Source organism: Eptesicus fuscus, chromosome 13 (genome assembly GCF_027574615.1).
Source record: "Eptesicus fuscus isolate TK198812 chromosome 13, DD_ASM_mEF_20220401, whole genome shotgun sequence".
NCBI lineage: Eukaryota > Metazoa > Chordata > Mammalia > Chiroptera > Vespertilionidae > Eptesicus > Eptesicus fuscus.
Window position 1 is genome coordinate 65,401,489 of NC_072485.1, and position 25,226 is coordinate 65,426,714.

A 25,226-nucleotide genomic window follows, 5' to 3' on the forward strand; every position below is an offset into this window, starting at 1 on the left:
ATTTGGTGAAATTAATGAGAATGGCCTTTGAATTTATGAAGAAATCAAGCAATTCCTTTGCAGTTGCCTGGCTTTTTAATACACAGAGGCGCAAACAAAAGGAAATCCCAGTGTCTTTATTATGGAAAACCATCAACTGGGTGTGGAAGAGTAGGTAGGAAGGTAAGTGAAACCCCAATCCTGCCCTAGGGCTCTCTTCCAGGCCCCACCACACAAAGGAAGGTCTCAGACTTCTATTCCACTTCCTCCCAACCTCCATTTTGTGGTTAAAGGTTTGTCCTTGGGACGAGTAACAAAATTAGGTTTATTTTTAATGAAGGCCAAAGACCAAGCCAGGGGGCTTAAAGAAGTAAGGGTCCTTGAGGGAAAATTTTTAGTGCAGACTCTGTACCCTGGCATCTTATGTTAGGGTTCAACCTACTGCAAAAGTAAGTCCAGTAAGAAATACTGAAAAACAACATGGTGGAGATGTGTGAGTGGAGGGCAGCACTCCAAGCTTGGAGAGAAAGCATTTCCTCTTCCATGATGTGAGATCTCTCCCTTCCTCCAGTGAAAGAGCTGGCCACAGGCGTGTGCCTGTCAATTCCCTGGATGCCTCTTTAAAATCAGAAGCAGCACCCTGCACCACCCGGGCACAGCCAAACAGGGAAACCATAAATAAAAGGCGAAGCCTCACTCAGGCAAGGCTGTGGTTACAGAAGGGGCAGGGCTTCAAAGGTGCCTAGGATTGACCAGAAGGAAGCACTAACAAGGCAGGAAATCTATTTGTCCTTCTTGCTTTCCCCATCTGGCACTGCTGTGGAGGTTGGGGCCACAGACTGCTCCTCGGGAATATTATCTCCAGTCTTCCATTGCTTCTTGGCCCGCTGATACAGTTCATTCAAGCTGAATTCTCGGATCACATTCTCCTGCACAAAAGAGATGCAGAGGTCAGGGTTGTGGGGGAGAGTTCAGAGTCTGAGAAATAAGAAGTATTTAGGCACAGTTTAGGAAAAGAGGAAGCAAAGCACAGAAATCTACTCTAACCTAAATCTCTTTTATGGGTACCTAAAAGTCAACTAATACTTAAGCACCTATTATGTGCTATACCAAGAATTATAACTACATAATAATGTAATCTGCAAAACAACCCTATGAGCTAGGTATTACTGTCTCCAATTTACTGCTAAGGAACCTAGGGGCTACAGAGTATAGATACAGGTCCTTTAAGACTGAATCTTAACTAATAATTCCCCAGTACTAGCAGGAGAAGCATAATATAAATTTGCTGAGTGAATTCATGAATGAGGTCTAATAACTAGTCCACATTGTGGGGAAGTGGCAGAGCCAGGAATCAAACCCAGGTTGGGCTTCAAAGACCACCTACTGTCCCATATGCTTCTCCAAACCACTTGCCCACTCTTTCCTGTACCTCAGAGAAAGTCCAAGAGACAGCGCGTCCTTTCTTATCAATCTGTGGCCGCCGCATGACTTCCTTGCCACCTTGGAACAGGATCAGGGTAGGAAGCTGCTTGGTGAGGGGGGATGTGCTCACTTTGTACCTACAGGACCCAGAAAGTACTCTGTAAACGCATCTGTATACATCACTCAAAGTGATTCCCTGTTTACACCCTCTACTCAGGCCCTTACATACCGTTTACTAACATCAGTGTAGCGTCCAACATCCACCTTCCCAAAATTGAGCCCTGTACAGTTGTACCTGAGAAGGATATATTATTTAACACAGTGTGAGAAGAATGGATCAAGGGAAGTAGACGTACAGCTATTGGAGATGCCTTTGGTTGCAATGTACAAAAATCAAGGCCAAAAAACAATGAGAGGGAAAGTACAGCCTCTCGATTCCCATCATCCCTCCCTTTTCACCACTCACTTGAGGGAGAGGTCAGCGTAGATTGGAGCAAATGATTGGCAGTCATTAGACCAATTGGCAAAGAACTCCACAATCCAAGTGACCCTCTTGTCCCGCTCCAGCTCTTCCTGCCACACACAGGGAAGAAACAGTGAGCTGGATCACACGGGCTCCTGGAAAGGTTCAGACCTTAGCATCTTAATTCCTCATCAGGGCTTCCCCTCTCTGCCTCCCTTAGCTCCCATGATGAACCAAGTATCCTTGACTTCCATTCTGAAGCACAGTGGCTCCTCCTAGTGAGTAGGGTGCACAACTACAAAATTACCCACAATAGACCCAAGAAATGGGAGGGAGGATGATCACTCACATCAATGGTTTTATCATTGAAGTACTTGATGTACTCAGGGCCCATGTATAGGGGAGGCTTGCATGTCATCAGGAACACTAAACACACCAAAAAAAAATATGTTGAAGGAAACAGATAAGGCCTTGGGCAAGGATTTACTTTCAAACCAAATCAAAGACTTCAAGCACCAAAGAACACACTTTGTGGGCATATACAGACCAGTGACATTCCCTTCCTCTTAAAATAAAGTCTCTGTAGATTCACACCGTCTGAGCTACACACGTAATTAGGAACAGATATGGAAGAAGACTATGGAGAAACTGGTTTGAATTTGGTTCCATCCAAGTCTTGTAGTCTCCTTACCTATGCAGAGTGTGATGTAAAGCAGGCCCATGCGAATATCCAGGCGGAAGAAAAGAATTGCATTGGCCACTTTACTGAACATGAAGATGTTGCCTATATGTTGCTCCACAGTGACTGAAACACAAAGATGTCACGGGTCAGGCTAGGCAGCAAGCTCCTATATCCCATTCTTTGTCCCTCTTCCTGGAATACTCTGAAATGGGAGAGGGGGAGCCGAAACCGGTTTGGCTCAATGGATAGAGCCTCAACCTGCGGACTGAGGGGTCCCAGGTTCGATTCCAGTCAAGGGCACGTACATTGGTTGCGAGCACATCCCCAGTGGGAGGTGTGCAGGAGGCAGCTGATCGATGTTTCTCTCTCATTGATGTTTCTAACTCTCTATCCCTCTCCCTTCCTCTCTATTAAAAAATCAATAATATATATATATATATATATATATATATATATATAAATGGGAGAGGGGGAAAGGGATAAAGTCTAAGATCAAATTCAGCGTTGGCATGGAACGAGAGACTGGTACAGTAAATAATGCCCTCTCCTAACATGAATGAAAACAACTCGGAAGGGCTTTAGGCCTACCCTTGGGAGACAGAGAAACAGGCTAAACTTACTGGACCTGCGGTTCTTCATCATCACGATGGCACTGAGAAACATCAGGATCTCTATTTCTCTCTGCAATAGAATCAAAGTGGCAGAAATGCCATCAGCAAAGATAATTTGGGTGGATAAAGGAGCCAATATGGAACAAAACCCAACATTGATCCAAAGAGGGAATGATAACAATAAATAACTACGCTGAGGCTTAGTGGGAAAAACACCAGTCAGAAGATCTAGGTTCAAGTTCTAAACCTTGGGTCATTTCAAAGAGAGCTTATGGGACTAAAACCAGGAGCTCTTAACGCTGTGACCTAAAATTGAAGTTCTCCATAGGATGTAATAGACACTCTCAATAGTGTCTATTTTGTCCTGAAGAGATATATGATTTAGCTACTCATATCAGTGATTGGTGAGGTGGGAAAGTAAATAAATTTTCCAAGTTTAAAAAAAAAAAAAAGTTCTAACACTGCCACAACCTGACTGGTGCCTTTCAGTGAATCAACTGCTGAGCTTTGGTTTCCTCCATTGAACAACATCTACCTCAAAATGTTGTATAAAGTATAACATGGAATGAAACTGTGAGAAATTACAACCAATTCTGTGACCCTGGGAAAATGAAACTTTTCCGGGGAGACTTTCTTGTAATATTAGATTCATACAATATATGGTTATTTACTTTATTTGGTTTTGCTTAAGTTAAATTATTCCTCTTCATCTAATATTCACAGTAATAATCGTGCACCTTTAATATAATCTGAAACCTGAAGGAGGCATTTCAGAGCTCCCAAAGGCCCTTTTCAGTATCCTTGGCTTATAGTTCTTTCTCACATTCCAGAAAGTAAGCTTCATGTGAGCAAAGTGGGAAAGACAATAAACATAACAAAGAAACAAGTAATTTGAAAGAGTAGTAACTGCTGAAGAATAACAATGACCATGTGAAAGAAAGCATGGGAGGAGGGCAACTATGAATTGGATGGTCTGAGGCCTTTCATACCTTTCTGTTTATAATACAGGGGGCAAATCAATGTCAGACAGAACCAATCAACTATGATTTACAGCTGGGAGACAGAGACTTAGGTTTTTAACCTCAATTTCCAACAAAAAGTAACTTACTGGATTTAGAAATGGCTATGCAAAGTGGGAGTTAGGGAAGATGACAGACCTTACTACATATACCTGAGCAGAAATGAGGAAGAGTTTTCCCGAATGAAAAGCGTTAGCCCAACCAGTGTGGCTCAGTGGTTGAGCATAAACCTATCAACCAGGAGGTCACAGTTCGATTCCCAGTTAGGGCACATGCCTGGGTTGTGGGCTCCACCACAGTGTGAGGGGTGCAGGAGGTCAATCAATGATTATCTCTTATCATTGATGTTTCTATCTCTCTCTTCCTCTCCCTCCCTCTCTGAAATCAATTTTTTTAAAAAAGAGCCCTAGCTGGTTTGGCTCAGTGGATAGAGTCTTGGCCTACAGACTAAAGGGTCCCAGGTTCGATTCTGGTCAAGGGCATGCACTAATACCTGGGTTGCATGTTCCTACCTGGTCCAGGCCCTGGTTAGAGCTCATGCAGGAGGCAACCAATTATGTGTTTCTCTCACATCAATATTTCTGTCTCTCCCTCTTTCTTCTACTCTCCCTGTAAATCAATGGAAAAATATCATCTGGTGAGGATTAAAAAAAAAAAGAAATTGGTTAGAATTGAGACTTAAAATTGTGGAAAGATGGATTTAAAAAGGGAATTGTGGTCAATCAGGAGACCAACGATAGGACTAACAGAAATATTCTGGCTCTATAGCAAAGACTAGCTATATTTCCTTTTCTTCCTGGGCAAACTGTAGCTAGACTCTCTGTCTCCTTACATCTAGGTAGAACTGTGTGACTAGCACTCCTGAATGGAATGTGAATGGAAGTGATGTGTCACTGTTGCACACAGCAGTAAGAAAGGGTGTGTCATTGCATTCCAGGTCTCTTTCTTCATCTGCTGTCTGGATGATGCTGGGATGACCTTAGGTTCATAAATTGAAGACAGTATGAGACTGGATTCCAGACTAACTATATGAAGCAGAGCCCTTTTTTTTTTTAATTGATTTTTTTACAGAGAGGAAGGGTGAGGGATAGAGAGTTAGAAACATCGATGAGAGAGAAACATTGATCAGCTGCCTCCTGCACACCCCCTACTGGGGATGTGCTCGCAACCAAGGTACATGCCCTTAATTGGAATCGAACCTGGGACCCTTCAGTCTGCAGGCCGACGCTATATCCACCGAGCTCAACCGGTTAGGGCAGCAGAGCCCTTTTGATTGTTCTGCTTGTTTGCTCATTGTTTTTAACTTTTTTTATTATGGACATTTTCAAACATACACATAAGTTGAGAGGATACTGATTGGTAGCAGAATATGACACCCCAAAATATGCCACTTTGGCTGAAGGTTTTTTTTGAGCCTGAAGGCAATTGAGAACAACTAAATACCAAAAAAAGCTCCAACCCATTTGTCTAAAAACAAGACATAAAGTTTCAAAGGTGTCCCTCTAACCCACTCTACCAGGAAGGAAAACATTTAATCAAGGGAGATAAGCTTAATCCCTATCAGCCTGAAGACAGCACCAGAGGAGTCTATATAATACTAAAGGCCCAGTGCACAAAATTCATGCACCTGGGGGGGAGGGGTGTCCCTCAGCCCAGCCTGCACCCTCTCCAATCTGGGACCCCTCGAGAGATGTCCAACTGCCTTTTTAGGCCCAATCCCAGTGGGCAGTTGGACATCTGTCTCACAATCCAGGACTGCTGGCTCCCAACTGCTTGCCTGCCTGCCTGCCTGATTGCCCCTAACTGCTTCTGCCTGCTAGCCTGATCACGCCTTAACCACTCCCCTGCCAGCCTGATCGACGCCTAACTGCCCTCCCCTGCTGGCCTGGTCACCCCCAACTGTCCTCCCCTGAAGGCCTGGTCACCCCCAACTGTCCTCCCCTGCAGGCCTGGTCCCAACTGCCCTCCCCTGCCGGCCCAGTCACCCCCAACTGCCCTCCCCTGCAGGTTTGATCACCTCCAACTGCCCTTCCTTGCAGGCCTGGTCCCCCCAACTGCCCTCCCCTGCAGGCCTGGTCCCTTCCAACTGCCTTCCCCTGCAGGCCTGGTCCCCCCAACTGCCCTCCCCTGCAGGCCTGGGTCCCTTCCAACTGCCCTCCCCTGCCGGCCATCTTGTGTGTTGGAGTGATGGTCAATTTGCATATTACTCTTTATTAGATAGGATACTAGCCTTTATATACCATTAGTTTATCTTCCTAGTTGCCTTTGGAAGCCTAAAACTTCTATGTCTAGTCATTTCTCCATAATTTTACTGTTCTTTGTTAAAGACACTATAAGCCAGTTTTAAGCCACCTCTTTAGTAAAATCTTTACTAATATCGTTATATTTTTCAGTCCCATTTTGGTGAAAGTGATATAGGATATCAGATAAAAAATAGGATCTTTTGGAGTAACATGGCTAAACTTAAGCTAAGTAATAGTATGGTCTGGGAAAGGACAGAGTAAATATTAAAGAGTAAACAAGGGATGGAGGATAAAGTAAGGGAGTGGGCTCTGGTAAAGGTCAAGACTCATTTTTGGAAAAAAGATCAAAACTCCGGATGACCCTCCTTCCTCAGAAACAGATGCTGCTATACAGCAGAGGGCACAGAGCTTCTTCAACTGATTTGTCTGGGTGATCCCTGCACCCCTACTCAGGAAGTATACAGCAAGAGGCTTGGGATAATTTATGATGTATTTTTTACAATTCCCTTTCAACTGGTGTAACAATTTTATTCATTTTTGCATCCTCCGAATGCAGCACAGTTCCTAGCATATAGTGTGTATTAAGAAGGGGATGGTTAGTATGGAGGTAACATGGCCAGGAGCATGGTTTCAAGTCCTAATTGTGTGACCTTGGACCAGCCTCCTAATCACGCCGAGATCAACTTCTCCACCAATAAAACGGGAACACCACTGCTGGTTTATCTCCAAGGCTCTTTGAGAGGCTTTCCATGTGAGCAGCACTGTTAATGACTGTGCACACGTACGTAGAGTTCGGGTATGGCTGTTGTGCAGGCTAACCCTTTTTACCATCTTAATTAAGCACGAAGGGGTTTAGACTCGATTACGGGTCCAGGCTCTGTACTTTAATGGTAAGTCCGCTACAGGCTCGGAATTCCGGGTCCCCAGGATGCAACCACAGAGAAAAGGGCCGTCAAGGTCGCGGGGTCCTAACTAAGGCGGGGGTCGCTCACCCAGTCAAAGTCACACGGGTTGCCGTCTTCGCGTTGCGTGGGGAGAGTGTGACAGAGCGGGGGCAGCTTCCTCACGAGTAGGAAGGCAGCGGAGAGCAGGGCTGAAAGAAGGTAGTAAGGTCGGGCCAGCCATCGTGAAAGGCGCGGCACTGAATACACCAATGCAATCAAAGGTGCCAGGACCGCCATCTTCTTGGCCGGCGGCACTGGCCGCTCTCGGGCGTCGGTAGGCCTGGCCCCGCCTCTTCCACCATTGAGACTTCCAGGGGGGCCGAGACTTGGATGCACCGCCTCTAGAGCCAAGAGTAGATTTCTGATTGGACGCTACGGTAGGGACGCACTAAAAAAAAAGGCATATGATACTTTATTGGTCAATCTAGCTGTCGCTTTTCCACTTAAGTCATTTTATTGGATAAGCGACTCTGCCAGGGGAATAAGGTTAGATAGTACTTCCTGTACGTACTCAGAAAGCGACGGAAGTAGTTGCCGGAACAAGGTAGGCAGGTCCCGAGACATCCAATGATAAGTGGCTCATGGAGGAAGAGGGCGGTACGCCGGGGAAGGATGGTCCAATGAAAACCACTAGCGCCAGACACCAGGACGGCGCTGGGGCAGAAGGGAAGATGGAGAATTTCACGGCGCTGTTCGGAGCTCAGGCTGACCCACCTCCGCCCCCAACCGCACTCGGCTTCGGACCAGGAAAACCTCCACCCCCGCCTCCTCCTCCTCCAGGCGGGGGGCCCGGCACGGCTCCGCCCCCCACCGCGGCCACGGCCCCTCCTGGTGCTGACAAGTCAGCAGCTGGTTGCGGTCCCTTCTACCTAATGCGGGAACTGCCAGGTGAGTGCTAGGCCTGGCCAAAAGCAGCCAATCAGGTCATAACGAGGGCGTGATGGGCGTGCTTCTTAGCCGGCTAGCGGAGGTGCCAGGTAACCTAGGCAACTGTTGCCGGAACCCAGGAGCTCTAAGTTGAAAGGCCTCTGTGTAACAAGTTTGAGGAGATGGAAATCAAGAGTCATTTTGGACATGTTAAGGCTCCAAAATGCCTTTTAGTTCATCCCAAGTTCTGCTACATCAAGAGTTGAGGGAAATAATAATGGATATTGGTACAGTAATTTGAAGTTCATGACGCAATTATATCTGTAACAATATATAGGACAGTCCCCTGAGGTAGGCATTGTTGTCTGCATTTTATAGTTGAAAAAACTGAAGCATAGAGAGGTTGAAGCATAGAACTTTCCTTTGGTTAGTTATTGGTTGATGTCTTCCACTAACCTTATCTATTCTGATTTTACCTATCAGTTGACAGACATTGAATATATGTTTTTGGCAAATGTTGAGTGTGTAGGAAGTAGAGGGGAGGACATATGGTGAGAAGAGGAACAAGATTAAGTCTGGTCCTTGTTTTTAAGAAGTTTTTTTTTACTTAGGGATGCATCGTATGTAGTTTAAGGATAGTGACCATATTTCTTGTCAAGGCCAATCTCATTATTTGGTGGTCATGCCTCACATAACTATGTGGTGGTTTTGAAAATATTATCCAAAATGAGAGCAAGAATAAGTTGTCACTTGAGCTAGACCTTGATGAATTTATATTATTGAAGAATATTAGGCAGACTTTTCCTATAATTAGGTCCGTTTTCCTAAAAGGAAACACAATGAGGGGTGTTTTTTGTTTTTTTCAGGACATGATGGATACCCATTTGGATGGATCAGAAATTTTGCATAGGGGACTAATGGTTGACTAGGTCCCAAAGCTAAGTTATAATACAATGTTTAACCATGAGTGCCAAAGTAATTTTGAGGTGTTTCCTGAGGGTTATAGGAAATCATTGAAGATTTTTTTTTTTTTATTGATTTTTACAGAGAGGAAGAGAGAGGGATAGAGAGTTAGAAACATCGATGAGAGAGAATCATCGATCAGCTGCCTCCTGCACACCCCCTACTGGGGATGTGCCCGCAACCAAGGTACATGCCCTTGACCGGAATCGAACCTGGGACCTTTCAGTCCGAAGGCCGACGCTCTATCCACTGAGCCAAACCGGTTTTGGCTGAAGATTTTTTTTTAACTGATGAGTACTGCTTCTAAAAATATCTAGAGAATGGGAGGTACCATGTATTGTGGCTGGGTAGCTCAGTTGGTTAGAACATTATCCTCATATGCCAAGGTTCAATCCTTGGTCAGGGCACATACAAAAATCAACCAAACCTGCCCTAACTGGTTTGGCTCAGTGGATAGAACGTCAGCCTGCAGACTGAAGGGTCCCGGGTTCGATTCCAGTCAAGGGCATGTACCTTGGTTGCAGGCACATCCCCTGTGGGAGGTGTGCAGGAGGCAGCTGATCAATGTTTCTCTCCCATTGATGTTTCTAACTCTCTATCCCTTTCCCTTTCTCTCTGTAAAAAATCCATAAAATATATTTTAAAAAAAACAACAATCAAACCTAATATATAAAAACGTCTGCAACAGCCAGACGAAGGCTCAACCGAACACCAGAAGTCAGTGTGCAGTCAGTGCTGGGTTGCCATGGCTGACTGCTGAGGGGGCTGCAGATCAGGCCCGAAGAGAGAGGCAGGGTCTGATCCGAAGCCTTCTGTGGCAGCTGTTGATCAGCCACTGCCTCTCTCTCTTTGGGCTTTGCTAGCAGCCACACCTCTGTTTCTCTCCAGGCCTCCGAAGGGGCTGCTGATCAGCCCCGCCTCTCTGGTCAGGCCTGGAGATAGGCCCAGAGACGCTGACTGGCATAGAAACCGACCAATTAGAACCAAATCTGAGTGGACTGTGAGGAGCCAATGGCTGCCTAGGAGATGGAGCTTCTGATGCTGACTGGCATAGAAACCAACCAGAACCAAATCTGGGTGAACTGTGAGGAGCCAGTGGCTGCCTAGGAGGTGGAGCTTGTGACACTGACTGGCATAGAAACTGATCAATCAAAACCAAATTGGCAGGCAGGGGAGAGCAGTTGGGGGGTGAGATCAGGCTGGCTGGGGAGGGAAGTTGGGGGTGATCAGGCAGGCAGAGGCAGTTAGGGGCTATCAGGCAGGCAGGGGAGAACAGTTGGGGGCAAGATCAGGCCAGCAGGGGAGGGCAGTTGGGGGCAAGATCAGGCCAGCAGGGGAGGGCAGTTAGGGGTGATCAGGCAGGCAGAGGCAGTTGGGGGTGAGATCAGGCTGGCAGGGGAGGGCAGTTGGGGGCGAGATCAGGCCAGCAGGGGAGGGCCATTGGGGGAAAGATCGGGTCCGCAGGGGAGGGCAGTTGGGGGCAAGCAGGCCAGCAGGGGAGGGCAGTTGGGGGCAAGATCAGGCCAGCAGGGGAGGGCAGTTAGGGGTGATCAGGCAGGCAGGCAGAGGCAGTTAGGGGCAATCAGGCAGGCAGGCAGGTGAGCGGTTAGGAGCCAGCGGTCCCAGATTGTGCGAGGGATGTCAGATTGGAGAGGGTGCAGGCTGGGCTGAGGGAACCTCCCCCCCCTTCATGCATGAATTTCGTGCACTGGGTCACTAGTGGATACATAAGTAGAACAACAAATATCTCTTTCTCTGTCTCTCTCTGTCTCATCCCCCCCTCCTTTCTCTAAAATCAGTAAATAAAAAGCCATAGTATCTACCGTATTTTCCAGCGTATAAGACGACCTTTTAACCCAGGAAAATCTTCTCAAAAGTCGGGGGTCTTATACGCCGGAAAATACGGTATTTACAATTTAGAATTAAAGTGAGTTATTGCCAAATGATGGGTGGGTTACCGTATTTTCCGGCGTATAAGACCCCGACTTTTGAGAAGATTTTCCTGGGTTAAAAGGTCGTCTTATACGCTGGAACACACAGTACATAGAATTGACTAAGTCACAGAGGTGAGGAACATCTGGCCCATGGGCCATTTAAGGTCCGCGAAATCATTTGGTCCAGCTCTGACAAGGCATGAGGGGTGAGTTAACTAAATGTTTGATCAAATATAGCAGGCCAATTTTTTTTTTTTATATATATTATTGATTTTTTACAGAGAGGAAGAGAGAGGGATAGAGAGTCAGAAACATCGATGAGAGAGAAACATCGATCAGCTGCCCCTTGCACACCCTCCACTGGGGATGTGCCCGCAACCAAGGTACATGCCCTTGACCGGAATCGAACCCGGGACCCTTGAGTCCGCAGGCTGACGCTCTATCCATTGAGCCAAACCGGTTTCGGCAGCAGGCCAATTTTTAAGTTGATTATTTTGTATGGCCCACGAATGATGTTATAAATATCTAAAAGGCCGTTGGCAGAAAAAAGGTTCCCCACCCCTGGATTAAGAGGAGATTGGAAATGCAAGATTAGTTTTCAGGAGAAGAGTCAGGGCTGGGAAGAGAGATTTTAAATCATGTTCATAGAACTGACAGAAAGTTGGAATGACTCTTAACTTAAAGTTCAGAAAAGGCACAGTGTCTTCTCACCTGAGTCTTGAGCATAACTGCCTGAAAGGAGGAGAGTCAAAAAAAGAGGGGGGATAAAATCAGAATACTATAATGGTCAGAGGCAATGCTGAGTTATGAGGAGAGGTACTCTGGCACTGTGTCTCCTACCATTAACAGTTTGTGTTTCTATTTTTATTGACTAGAAGCCCGGTGCACAAAATTCGTGCACTGGGGGGGGGGGGGCGGTCTCCCTCAGCCCAGCCTGCACCCTCTCCAGTCTGGGACATCCCTCTCACAATCCAGGACTGCTGGCTCCCAACTGCTCGCCTGCCTGCCTTCCTGATTGCCCCTAACTGCTTCTGCCTGCCAGCCTGATCACCCCCTAACCACTCCCCTGCCAGCCTGATTGCCCCTAACTGCCCTCTCCTGCAGGCCTGGTCACCCCCAACTGCCTTCCCCTGCAGGCCTGGTCCCCCCAACTGCCCTCCCCTGCTGGCCATCTTGTGGCGGCCATCTTGTGTCCACATGGGAGCAGCCATCTTTGACCACATGGGGGCAGCCATCTTGTGCATTGGAGTGATGGTCAATTTGCATATTACTCTATTAGATAGGATGAGAGTGGGGGAGGGAGAAACACTAATTTGCTGTTCCACTTTTTTATGTATTCATTGGTTGATTATTATATGTGCCCTGACCAGAAATTGAACCTACAACCTTAGTATATGGTGATGACACTCCAACCAATTTAGCTACTTGGCCAGGGCTGCTCTCTTATCAATGGAATGTGGTAATATCTTAAATACATTGAATTTTTTTTTTTATGGTTCAAATGAACACTTACTGAAAAGTATAAAGTATTATATAAATGTAAGTATAAATATTATGTGGCTGACTTAAAAACATTTTATTATTCTCCCTGCATCCTCTAGGCAGCACGGAGCTGACAGGCAGCACCAACCTGATCACACACTACAACCTGGAACATGCCTATAATAAATTCTGTGGGAAGAAAGTGAAAGAGAAGCTGAGTAACTTCCTGCCTGACCTACCCGGAATGATTGATCTGCCAGGTTCCCATGATAACAGCAGCCTCCGCTCCCTCATTGAGAAGCCCCCTATTCTTGGTGGCTCTTTCAATCCTATCACAGGGACTATGCTGGCTGGATTCCGCCTCCACACTGGCCCGGTGAGTCCCCTCTTGGGGAGGAAGGAGGCAAATGGGGAGGTCTGAAAGGCATGGAGGTAGTTTATCTGTCCAAATCTGTTCCTTCCTAACTTATTGAGCAGAACAATGGCGAGCAGGGGATTTGCTCCCTCCACTCACCCAGACCTTCCTTTGGTTCCTTCAGTTGCCGGAGCAATGTCGTCTGATGCATATTCAGCCTCCCAAGAAGAAGAATAAGCACAAGCACAAACAGAGCCGTACCCAGGATCCTGTCCCCCCAGGTAAGAAACAGTTCTATTCAAAGCCAGAAAACCTGATGTTCTGAATCTGGTTTACCCATCCTCAGGGGAAAAAAAAAAAAAAAGTTCCTTACAGAGTCCTGGACTCCCAAATTCTCCTGAAAGAAGAAATTGATGTTCTGGGGTTTCCTGGGCAAGTAGGACCTTGGGACAGGGACCTTAGAAGTGCCTCCATATCCTCTCTGGCCATTTGAACAAAAGCAGTTGCCGTTGACTAGGGGTTTTCCTATAATCTGCAGAGTTCTGGCAGGAGGGGATTTTGAGCTCTACAGTTGATAGGCACCTAATGTCTCCAACAGAAACACCATCTGATTCAGATCACAAGAAAAAGAAAAAGAAAAAAGAAGAGGATCCTGAACGGAAAAGGAAGAAGAAAGAGAAGAAGAAAAAGAAGGTAAAATAGGGGCCTGTTGCTGTAGCCCAGTGAGTTTCCCTTATGTCTCACCCCTATACTAGGTAGAGTCCTTGGCTTCAGGTTGGACCCAACATTGAAAACTCAGGGCAGGTTGCACTGTTTTCCCATCCACTCCTGGTCAATGCCAAGGCTACTTCCTAGTTGTTCTTGTGCTCCTGCTTTGTCTTCCCCAGAACCGACACAGTCCTGACCACCCAGGTATGGGCAGTTCTCAGGCCAGCAGCAGCAGCAGCCTCCGCTAACAGGACAACTGGACTCTACCAGAATGACTTTCCTGCTGTACTGAACCTGCTGTCAAAAGCTGCCTTCCTGGCTCTTGGACACTGCCTTAGGAGCATCCCGGTGGCTGGATCAGAAGCAGACCTACTGTGCTCATAAGAGGAATGCATTATGAGAGAAAAGGGCCATGCTTTTATAAGGCTCAGTCCAGCTTTCTCATGGATATCTCTTCCTCTCCCAGGGAAGGTTTCTTTTCATCTCTTTTGTGCAGTTTGTCTGATTTAGGACCTTATCTGATTTGTTAGGGTTTTTCTTAAAAAAAAAAAAATTTTGCATTTATCAAACTGGCTGAAGTATGGCTGCCTATTAAGAGGTAAGTGCCTTTCTGTGAGAGTCAGAGTTTAAGCCAAGGCATGCTAAGATCTGGGGGGATTTGGGCCTTGTATTATATTATCAGTAGGCAGGGAACCAACCAAAATGAAATTGGGGAACATGGTCCAAAAGTTAGGAAGAGCTTGTTAATACCTTTCCACAGAAGACAAAATAACACCTTGCCCATAATGTTGACAACCAAACACCTGGATGATCATACTCCATCTGAAGAGGTGATCCAGTTGGGGCTTGACTGTATTCTAGGTCCATTTTGTGTTGAAACAGAATAGCCAAACAAAAAAGCACCCACAATCACCACTGTACTTCAACAGGTTGATTCTTGGTCAAGCCCATGATTTTTTTGAAGTGAATATCTGGCAAGCAAAGGTAAATGCTTCTCTTATCTTTATACTAGTAGTAAGAACTTTGGAACTGCCTCATTCCTTAGTTAAGACAAAGTATTTGGCTGATGTGAAAACATTTCTAAGCTTCTAAGATAGCAACAAAAAGGCAGCCTAAACTAACAAAATGTAAAATTAAATCCCTTTGGTCTTTGCAGGCCAAATAACTAAAAAAAAATCTGAGAAAACCCAGCCTAATGTAATCAGACTTGAAGTTAAATTGGCAGAACAGTTAAAATCTGTTGCTACGAGCCAAGGCTGTCCCTAGATCGTAGAGGGAAAACCACTCACTCATTTATCTCCAGTTTTAAAGTAGGATTTCAGAGGAAGAGTTCATAATTATCAACAGTGAAAATAAAGGGCTCTAGCCAGTTTTCTAAGATTAAGTGTCCAAGGGTGCCTATTAAAATTAGGGCACAGCCTTTTGCTTTTGCAAATAGAGACAAAAATAGGAGAGATCAAATTGAACTGCCACCCATATGTACAGTCGGCCATTAAGAGGGCTTTCATACTTTAATCATTCAGTCTTCCCTTTGGCTACATCCAAAATGAACTCTACTTTTCAGAGACACTTCTGTATTGAGGAACAAGTGTGGGTTCTCTAAGCTTCGAAATGACAGACTTCAGTAGTTGCAAATGATTTTTCCCCCCAGGAATTTTTTGGATTAAATCACTGGGGAAAAAACACCAGGACCTGTTGTCTTAAGTGGTTATTTTCACTATAGTCCTGTCTAAAGATGGGTCAGGACCAGAGAAACTTGTGAGGCTTTCTTTATGACTCCCCACCAGAGATCATTCACCCTGCCTTAACCAGACAAAATAACACAAGTCAGGGGGGAGCTGGTTAGATCAGGATTTCTTTTTATTCCTTGGTTTAAAATGGCTAATCAGAATAAAAAATAAAAGGGCCTCTATCTAGAGGCTGGGGTCTCCCTGTTTAGAGGTTAGAACCCAGGTATCTCCTTTACCCAGCACCATACTGAGGTGGGCTGAGGGGTACCTCTCAAGGGATAATCGGAGGGGCTTAGGCTCCTCTCTATCCCCAGTTTTTGGCATGTGATGAAAAATATTGCTTTTTGGATTCTTCTCTCCTGGCCTTGGATTTAAAAATGTTAACTGTGTGAAATGAGGGAAGGCTTTGAGGGGCTAGTTGAAGAAGCCCACCCACCCTAATCCTTCCATCCCAAAAAGGGGATTATCCAGTTGTTTCTGAAACTTGGCCAAGTTCTTTTCCTGATCTCCCCTCCACCAAAAAAAATCATGGGGGTGTGACCCCTTTCCTGGGGAAACTAAGTGCCAATGAGCCCTGAAAACTTCACTTTCTCCTCTGACCAAGACTTCAGACTCGCCTCTTTCCAGTTCCTTTCCTGATCACTAAGCACCAACAACAGGGGGTGCTATTTTCTTAATTGGTGATGGACAAAAGAGAGAACCCTGGGGCAAAGGAAGACTTCTATCCACATCTTTCCTCTTTTCCTGCAGGTCCCAGGAATGGGAAGAGTAAGATCCCCCTCCTTAAACATATCCCTCCCTCATTTTCCCATCCCAGGATAGATATATAATTTCTTTGATATTTATAATATATATATGTATATATATATATATATATATGTACACACACACACCTGGTAACGCAGAAGAGGAAAAAAATAGAATCCGTAACAATAATAAAAAAAATTATTTCTGGTTTAAAAATGATCTGGTTCTCTCCAGGGCGAGCAATTGCACAAATGTCCACTGAGTCTGGTCCAGGGGCTAAGGAAGGGAAGGTCTTAATAGGTAAAGGGGGTTGCTACCCCAGTCTCCGGGCCCCAACTCTCCGACTCCCCAACCCCATTGCATTTTATAAAACGCTCCTCATCCTCTTGGAATCGGTGGTTTAAAAAAATGTCCATGCAGGGGAGGAGAGCCCCTTGAGGAAAGGAAGGTGGCCACCTGGGGGGCCCTTTGGTACAGGCGCAGAGGTGTGGGGGAGGGGAGGTGCCGAAGGCTCACACGGAAATCTCATAGGTGGTGCCACCTACTCCTGACACCTTCTTGACTCCTCCCCTTGTGGGGCTACTGAGAGGTGGCTGGCCTGGGCCAGGGGAAGCTGAGCCTATACTCTTGGGCTGCCCATTGGACTTGCTGTAGGCGGTCTTGAGCTGTACTTCATCTCTGGGAAGAAAAGAAGAGAGGTGTCAGGAACTGGGACACAAAACACAGAAAAGGGAGACAGTTTTAAAAGTTCAGGGGGGAAAAAAAATGATGTACTTTTCTCCATACATACTTTTTTTAGTATGATGAATAACTTTTAATTAAATGATTTGTACTTAGTAAATATATACTTTACACCTAAACATTCCCTTTTGTTTTATTGCACTGCTTGAAACAAGTCTGATTCCCTATCTCCTATTTATTCTCTCAAATAGCAGCTATCTTGTATATTTACACTCAAATAAATTAATGTTTAGGACAGGATTAAGAAAAAGTATTAAACTTCAGTCTCTTAACAGGAATGGCCCATGAAGGCAGCTGGAGTGAGAATGAAAATGAAGAGCTATCCACAAGCAGGACAACCCTGGGTCCATTTGCACTAGAACATACAAGGGCAGTCCTGATACCTTCTGCAGGGCAGGATGCTAATTATAAGTTCGCTGAAGGCCAGGATGGACTAATACTTACTTGGGTGTCAGTAACGGCTGCAAGGCCACTTCTTCAGTCTCAGAGACACCAGGTGGAGTTTTTTGGCTGCTATAAGACATGGATCGGCCCAGGTATGGAGCAGTTGGGCCTGATTCAGGGGACCCTAGTCCCCGGCCCCTTAGTCCATCTGGCTTGCCAAATCGGGGCACAGCTGGGCGTCCCAATGGAGTCTTGCCCAAGGGTGACCGCTTCGAATCATCTGAGGAGGAACTAGTACGAGGGGCATGGCCTGAGCCTGGTGTCGACTGAATGCCTGAGTCCCCCAAGCCTGGTTCTTCCTCTCGACCTGGGAGTGGGGGTGACTGGCGTAGCAGCTTCTCTCGTTCCTGGAGGGAGGCCACAATATGGCGCGACAGATTGTCGTACCGGACTGGTGAGGGCTCTCGGTGTGCTGGGCCAGTTGGCACCAAATGTGGGTGCCTCTCAGCTTCCCGCTGCTGAGCCAGCCGGGCTGACAGGAAGGGAGAGGTGTAGCCTAAAGGTGTGTCTGGCTCAGGCCCTGCCTGCACTGACTCGAAATCAGGGCTGTCGGAAGGAGTGAGCAGGCTGTCATAAGATAAGCTTCCATTGCGTGTCTGATTGACCAGGCTCTTATAGGAGGTGGAGGTTGTGCCCTCTGAACGGATGGACTGCAACTGGCCCAGCTCAAAGCCTGTGCCCTGGGCTGACTTGAGGCTGGAGGAGCGTGAACCACTGGACAGTGGATCGAAGTGAAAGCTTTTGCCAAAAGTGGGAGAGCGGAAGCTCTCTGGCTCCAAGCTGGGTTCTGACCGGTAGCTGGGATGGCGGCTGCTCTCTGCAATTGAGTTTGGCTCCTTCAAGCTGTCACCACGACTCAACTGGGGGAGAAAATAAAGCAGGCTCTTAGTGCTGCTCCTCATGTGACAGATGCCAAGTCCCAGAGCCCAAGGTGTCCCTCAAAAATGGCCTGTTATATGCCAGCAATGTTTAGAACATTTGTATGCATTATCTTGTTTAATCCCTAAAGCAAATCTATGAGTTAGTACAAATAATACCACATTTTAAGGTGCAAAAAATAAAACTTAGGTTAAGTAACTTGCTCGTGATGGGTTTTGAACTTAGGTATGACAATCAGTGCTTTTATCTATTTTACTTCCTTGCCCCCCTTTAATGAAGTAAAATCAAGGAGATTCAATCCCCCTAACACCAACAATTAGTAAAATGCCTTTGATTTTCTTTTCTTCCCTCTGCCTCTTCTTTCCCTTCTCCCAATCTTTTTCCCAGAACAAGTGGCATATTTACAACCCTACTGCTTAGGGAGAACCCAGTACCTTGGCGCTGGAAGAGTGAGGCATGGCGGCTGATGTGCTGCTGCTACTGTAGCCTGGCCGATACTTGTACATGGTAGGTGTGGGAGGGCTGTCCTTGCTCAACAGGCTGCTGTCTGTGGGGAAAAAAAGGCCCAGGAGAACCACTTTACAAGCTATTCTCTTAACCTGGCTAGAGTTCCTTAAGGTACAGGAGAGAACAAGGTAGGAATAGGTATACTCAGCCAAGGGAACATGATTTTGTTGAAATCAAGACTAAAGACTCCTATTAGCTCAGATCTTAGAGTGAATACACCAAACAGGACTAGGATGCTCTCTGTCTAATGCTAACAGTTCCCCCCACAAACATCTAATTTCTAATTCACTGCCATTAGCTAAGTGGTATCCCCTTTCCCCCAGCTGTTCAAAGTAGTGGCTCAAGTGCCACCTATTGGGTGTTCTCAGCTACAACAAAAGCATTATCTCCTAGTCCTTGCCTGTATGTGCTCTACAATTCAGTCACCTTCTCACTCCTGCTGCTGCCCTTACCCTCATTAGTAGCCAGGTTGAGGTGTGTTCGTAGCCCTGTATAACGGCTCAGGTCTGGCTTAGGAGGAGGTGGAGGTTCAGCATCTGCAGACTGGCTCTCTGTAATCTCCAGGCTTCCTTTAGACTGGATAAAGGAGGGAAAATCAGATTTGGAGAACTGGGCATTAGGCAACTCACAAGTATTAAACTGGTAACACAGGAGTGTTGGAGAGTCAATTATATATTTCTAAACTGGGACTGGAAGACAAGGGACAAGAGTCAGTTTGAGAATGGTACTGAATTAAAAAAAGTTTTCAACAAGGGTTTCATCCTGCCATTTATTTGTGGGTTGGTTTTTTTTGTTAATCCTCATTTGAGGTTATTTTTCCATTGACTGTTAAAGAGGGTAGAAGGGCAGGAGAGAGAGAGACATCACTGTGAGCGAGACACATCAACTGGTTGCCTCCCCCACGTGGGATCGAATCTGCAACCCAGGTGTGTGCCCTTGACCAGGCATTGAACCCATGACCATTTGAGCGCAGGCTGGCACTCTAACCATTGAGCTCACTGGCCAGGGCTTTGTTCATTTTAATCATAACTACTACTTGAGTTCCAGCCACCTGCAAGTTGCTATGTTAAATCCTATGAAGACATGGAAATGAATGGACTCAATTTATAATGTCAGTAAATCACAATCTAATGGAGAAAAGATATATAAGTAATTTTAACACAAGACAGAAAGTGATAAATACTATGAGAGATGTAAACTAAAAGTATGTTTCCATTTCTTTCCCAGAGTGAGAGCTTCCAAGTACCTAGTTTTGCTCCCCTGAATTCCTCACCTTAGTTCTCCTCAGCTCTCCCTGGATGCCATTGTCCATAATCTTCACAGTTATCTGCCCATCTGACACTTCTGGTCGAAGGAAGGGAGGTCTGATTACAATGGTCTTCTCTTTCTTTGGTCTCCCCAAATACCTGAGTTTTAAGAGTAAAAAGGATTTCATTCATTCATTCATTCAAATGTATCTACTGATTGCCTACATTGTGTAAAGCATTTATACACAATGAACAGTCCAACCAGGCCAATGAAAATATCAGCATTGAACAGATTTCTTTGATTCCATGACTGCAATAAGACTAGGCCTTTGGGCAGATAGCTAGCTCAGGGCACTCTGGAGTAAATCTCAACTCTCAGAGGAAAGTATCCATAATACCTGACGAGTATCAACTGAACTCATAGTGTCCACTAAAGGATGGCATGTCTTTCCCATGGTAGGTACTTCCCATTCTAAGAGAACCCTTCCTAACGGCAGTCTCCCAGCAGACCTGGCACCAGAAGCAGCCCAAAGGAGACAAAAGTTATAATGAAGGGTAAACAGCAGACCAAAGGGATAGATATAGATGTACCTGGGTGCTGGGGAACTGCAGAGTACACGGCTGACATTGTTACAGCAGCCATTGGTGAAGGGGTTCACACCTCCCCGGAATTTACCCGTAACCTAGAGGGAGGGAAAAAGGGCCGGAGCAGTCAAGCAATGGGTCCCTGACTTCCCAAGACCAAAACACAAACCAATGACAAATTATCATATACCCACTATCTGGGAGATTAAAAAAAAAGAATAAAACACAATCCTGCCATCAACCAACTTCTACCTGTGATAGCTAAGAATGGCAAATCTGGGGTAAGTGTCCTCAGTTCAAATCCTAGGTCTTCCTCACCATAGCTCTCACCCTCAAATTCAGTTTCCTCAGGTAAAATGGGGATAAATACCTCTCTGAATATTGAAAACTAAGATAATATACAAAACAGCAAGCAAGCAAGGTTAATTATGCACAAAAATAACTGGCTTTAAGCAGCACTATAAGCTTCTTGAGGGCTGGCACAGGTCTTTTATTAAGCTTCTCTAAGCTTGGAGCCCAAATTGTCTAGTATAAGTGGGCATTCTGAAAATGTTAACTAGAGATGGCCTCTATTCTCATGCTTGCATGAGGAAATTGGACACCGCCTCGTAAAACATATTTAGGTGGCGGGGCAAAAAATATATTATTTAGGTATCCATGTGTGGAAGCACAGGCTAAACACTAATCTCAGGACTAAAAGACAAGCCCTGCTCTGCAGAGGTCTCCCATCACTTATTCCTGTACCTGTTCATTGGTTGTGCGTCCCCTAGCCACCAGCACCACATGAAATCCCGTGAGGCCAGCTACAGGGATGAAGAATAAGCCAGCCACACACATCACTGCCATCCTGAAGCCAAACAGTCAAGGAGAGCAGAGCAACATGATCTCATCTTCTCCGGCCCGTACTGTAGCCATCTTCCCTTGAGCCTTACTACCACAGGATTCAACATTCCTCACTCTTCCCCCGCCCATTCCCACAACCCAAGCCTTGAAGGATACGTGACAGCCGTGCGGACCCCTGAGAGTTCCTCCATGTGGTAGAGGACGTAAAGGAGGCCAAAGCCAAACACACCCATAATGTGCGCTGTCAGGGAAAGGAGGAAGAGGAAGAAATAACGGTAGTTCCGGCGACCAATACAGTTGTTCACCCAGGGGCAGTGATGATCAAATTCCTAGGGGCAAAAAGAGAGAATGAGAGGCATCCTTGGACCACGGCACTAGATCACTTTTCAGTCAAGAAGACAAAACAAATGGCAGAACTTAACTGTTGTTTTTATCTACGATCATGTTATTTAGTTGCACAATTAAAACAGAAAACAGGATCAAGTAGTTTATCTTGCTCTACCAGTCTCTAAGGAAGACTTTGTAAAGGTTGATGATCAAAAACCAAAGTTGCCTCTCAAAAGTTTATCCTATGTGACCAAGGAACTCTGAAATGGAAGAATTTCAGAGGCTTTGCAAAAACATCAAGATTCTTGAGAAAAGAGGCTTGGAAGGAAAATGCTTACAGCTAAGTAAAAACGGGGGGGGGGGGGGAGTCAAAAATAAAAGTAAGGGCCCCGCCGAGACTGGTGTGGCTCAGTGGATAGAGCGTCGGCCTGCGGACTGAAAGGTCCCAGGTTCGATTCCGGTCGAGGGCATGTACCTTGGTTGCGGGCACATCCCCGGTAGGGGGCGTGCAGGAGGCAGCTGGTCGATGTTTCTCTCTCATCGATGTTTCTGGCTCTCTATCCCTCTCCCTTCCTCTCTGTGAAAAACCAATAAAATATATTAAAAAAAAAAAAAAAGTAAGGGCCCTGGCCAGTATGACTCAGTTGGTTGTGTACCATCCTGGGCATGGAAAGGTTGCCAGTTCAATTCCCAGTCAGGGCACATGCCCAAGTTGTGGGCTCCATCCCTGGGAAGGGGCATGAAGGAGGCAGCTGACCTGTGTTCCACTCTCACATGGATGGTTCTGTCTGTCCCTCTCCTTTCCTCTCTCTACACAAACCCCCAAAAAACACAAAACCTTAAGAAAAATAAAAGGAACACAGGAAGAAAAATATAACTAAAAATTGAATGCAACAGTATGATGTAGACGCAAGAGATAACACAAAGCCAAGACAGGTAACCAGAAAGATAAGCCAAGGGAAGGAAGGCTAGAGCCATGAATCCTGGTGCTGGGAAAACTTGGGATCCCTCCTGTAACAGAATATTTGCGCTCTACCTCTCATGTACACACTGCCCACATAGTTAGCCAGGACTATATTTCATGCACAGGATTCGATCCTTACTCTATGAGTCAGAAGACGACCACTTGGGTTAAGCATCAAGTGATACCCCACTCAGGGTTCTTACCTCCACACAATTGTCACAGACACTGCAGTGGGAACATCGAGGAGGACGGTAGAATCGGCAGGTGGCACACCATTTCATGCGCACTTGGATGCCCTTGATTTCCACTGTTTTGTAAAGGGGAGCTCGGAAGTCATCTTCCTTGTCTTCATCCTCCTCAGCTGCAGAGGAAAGTCAATGAAAAAACAACTGGGCCAGAACTCTACCAAGCACTAAGGGATGCAGTGATATTTAAAATATGGCCTCTGGCTGAAACCGGTTTGGCTCAGTGGATAGAGCGTTGGTCTGCGGACTGAAAGGTCCCAGGTTCGATTCCGGTCAAGGGCATGTACATTGGTTGCGGGCACATCCCCAGTAGGGGGTGTGCAGGAGGCAGCTGGTCAATGTTTCTAGATCTCTATCCCTCTCCCTTCCTCTCTGTAAAAAAAAATCAATAAAATATATTTTTAAAAAAAAATATGGCCTCTGCCTTCAAGGAATTCAGACTAATGGGGGAGAGACTAGGAACTAGGAACTAATACTGTGAGACCAGCTCTTTATACAACATTATTGGAACACAGTTGAAGAAGCAATTTATTCTGCACTGGGATATGAGGTTCAAGAGAATATGACTCACCCGGCTGGCATGGCTCAGAACCAGAAGGTCGTGGTTCAATTCCAGGTCAGGGCACATGCCCAGGTTGCGGGCTCATTCCCCAGTATGGGGTGTGCAGAAGGCAGCCAATCAATGATTCTCTCTCATCATGGATGTTTCTATCTCTCTCTCCCTTTCCCTTTCTCTCTGAAATCAATAATACATATTTTTTTTAAAGCGAGAGAAAAAATATGACTCAGGTGGCTATAATATGGGTACACTGATATTCCCAGTTTACATACTACAAATATGTAAACTAGTTATCTCTGAGCTTTGAAATTATAGGTGATACTTGTCTTGTTTATACTTTCTATATAATGAACATACACTATTAAAATGTTTATATTTAAAAAATGTTTAATGCTATTTATTTTGAAATCTCTGATCCTTCCACACCATCATCTATCAGAAGTGAGTTCTTTATTTTTTTAAAGTACTGTATAGTTATTTGATTACTCTTATAACGTAACTAGAGGCCCGGTGCATGAAATTCATGCACTTGGGAGAGGGGGTCACTCAGCCTGGATTGCAAGAGGGTGCAGGCCAGGCCGAGGGACCCCACTGGTGCATGATCGGGGCCAGGGCAGGAGGTTGGCTAGCCTGGGAGGGACCACGGGAGGGCTCCAGGGCCTGTCTGGCCCATCTTGCTCAGTCCCAATTGGCCAGACGCCAGCAGCAAGCTAACCTACTGGTTGGAGCATCTGCCTCCTGGTGGTCAGTGCACATCATAGCAAGCAGTTGAGCAGCCTTAGCATACCATTAGCATATTACGCTTTGATTGAACAGACGACTGGACGACCATACACTTAGCATATTAGGCTTTCATTATATAGGATAACGCAGTATACCTATTCATACAAATATCTTTCCTATCTTCCCTTCTATTTGAAAGCAAGGACCTTTTAAAAAAAAAATCACCCCTAATGACCATAATGTCTTCCATATAGATCAGCGACTTTCAACCTTTTTTATCTCATGGCACACATAAACTAATTACTAAAATTCTTTGGTACACCAAAAAAATATATACTTTTTGCTGATGTGACAAAATAAAAGCTATACATTTGATTTATTCACACCAGATGGCTACTGTTGTGTTGGGTGTCATTTTTTTCATTTGACAATCTAGAAAAGAAGTAAGTGCCCGACTAAATAGTCATGTTTTAAAAATTCTTGCGGCACACTGGTTGGAAATCACTGGAATAGATAAACGACAAAAGAACACTAAAAGCTCATTAAAATAGACCTACTTGTTTTTAGGAACTTAAAGTTCCTTTCATTCATCTGATATTTGAAACACAAGTTACAAATGAAGCACAGTAACACAGCTTTTTTGAACACAATGAATTTCAGAAAAACTTCACGTCACCAAAGTTGCTATCCCAATCCCACTTGTCTCACTCTTACAAGATAACTTCACATTTGAGAGAAAAAGTAGGTGTCTTCATCAGTGTCTTTCTTTCTACTTCTTATTCTACCAATGACAGTTCTTACTCTCACCTCCTGTCTCAGAAACAGCTTACTGCTTCTGTATGCAAAACCCTTTTCCCATGTGTATGGGAAAGCATCTCCTTCCTAATTCTTCAATTATCCCCTTTCTGTCATTTCAGCTTCTCTCTCTTCTCTGGTTCTGGCTCCTCAGCCTACCAACATGCTAAAAGTTTTCTTTCTGTATCATAAAAAAAAAAATCTTCCCCCTTCCA

The 25,226-nt window shown here is 45.4% G+C and overlaps 3 protein-coding genes and 1 non-coding gene across 11 annotated transcripts in view; 2 read left to right on the forward strand and 2 right to left on the reverse strand.

Annotated features, from left to right (window-relative positions):
• Positions 1-96: 96 nt before the first annotated feature.
• TMX2 (thioredoxin related transmembrane protein 2) lies at positions 97-8,009 on the reverse strand. Its single transcript, XM_008159330.3, has 9 exons — positions 7,878-8,009; positions 7,415-7,754; positions 3,170-3,230; positions 2,559-2,672; positions 2,217-2,293; positions 1,871-1,977; positions 1,634-1,699; positions 1,412-1,541; positions 97-908 (listed from the first exon to the last, which is right to left on the reverse strand). Exons 2-9 carry the CDS (start codon positions 7,601-7,603, stop codon positions 762-764), a joined length of 891 nt encoding a protein of 296 aa, XP_008157552.1. The 5' UTR covers positions 7,604-7,754; positions 7,878-8,009; the 3' UTR covers positions 97-761.
• Positions 3,411-3,540, forward strand: LOC114228946 (small nucleolar RNA SNORA25). Its single transcript, XR_003615042.2, has one exon. It is a non-coding gene; the product is annotated as a small nucleolar RNA SNORA25 (small nucleolar RNA).
• On the forward strand, positions 7,988-17,339 carry MED19 (mediator complex subunit 19). 4 transcript variants are annotated; one of them, XR_008557939.1, is made up of 6 exons: positions 7,989-8,254; positions 12,732-12,988; positions 13,152-13,248; positions 13,566-13,660; positions 13,855-14,659; positions 17,169-17,227. XR_008557939.1 is itself a non-coding variant. In XM_054725194.1 (5 exons), the coding sequence occupies exons 1-5, from the start codon at positions 8,038-8,040 to the stop codon at positions 17,250-17,252; spliced, it is 750 nt and encodes a 249-aa protein (XP_054581169.1). In that variant the 5' UTR covers positions 7,988-8,037; the 3' UTR covers positions 17,253-17,339. The 4 variants fall into 4 exon arrangements, 2 of the variants coding, with proteins under 2 accessions (XP_054581169.1, XP_008157550.2); XR_008557940.1 differs by having other exon boundaries at positions 13,855-14,273; positions 17,169-17,186; XM_054725194.1 differs by lacking the exon at positions 13,855-14,659 and having other exon boundaries at positions 7,988-8,254; positions 17,169-17,339.
• ZDHHC5 (zinc finger DHHC-type palmitoyltransferase 5) overlaps positions 15,513-25,226 on the reverse strand; it is a 23,927-nt gene continuing 14,213 nt past the window's right edge. For all 5 annotated transcript variants that reach the window (XM_008159326.3, XM_008159327.3, XM_054725191.1 and 2 more), the window contains 9 exons: positions 22,893-23,050; positions 21,555-21,727; positions 21,300-21,402; positions 20,562-20,653; positions 19,997-20,129; positions 19,176-19,299; positions 18,651-18,763; positions 17,338-18,197; positions 15,513-16,830 (listed from right to left, as the gene is read on the reverse strand). In XM_008159326.3, the coding sequence (XP_008157548.1) occupies positions 16,665-16,830; positions 17,338-18,197; positions 18,651-18,763; positions 19,176-19,299; positions 19,997-20,129; positions 20,562-20,653; positions 21,300-21,402; positions 21,555-21,727; positions 22,893-23,050 (1,922 nt within the window). In that variant the 3' untranslated portion in view covers positions 15,513-16,664. The remainder of the gene's footprint in view (positions 16,831-17,337; positions 18,198-18,650; positions 18,764-19,175; positions 19,300-19,996; positions 20,130-20,561; positions 20,654-21,299; positions 21,403-21,554; positions 21,728-22,892; positions 23,051-25,226) is intronic.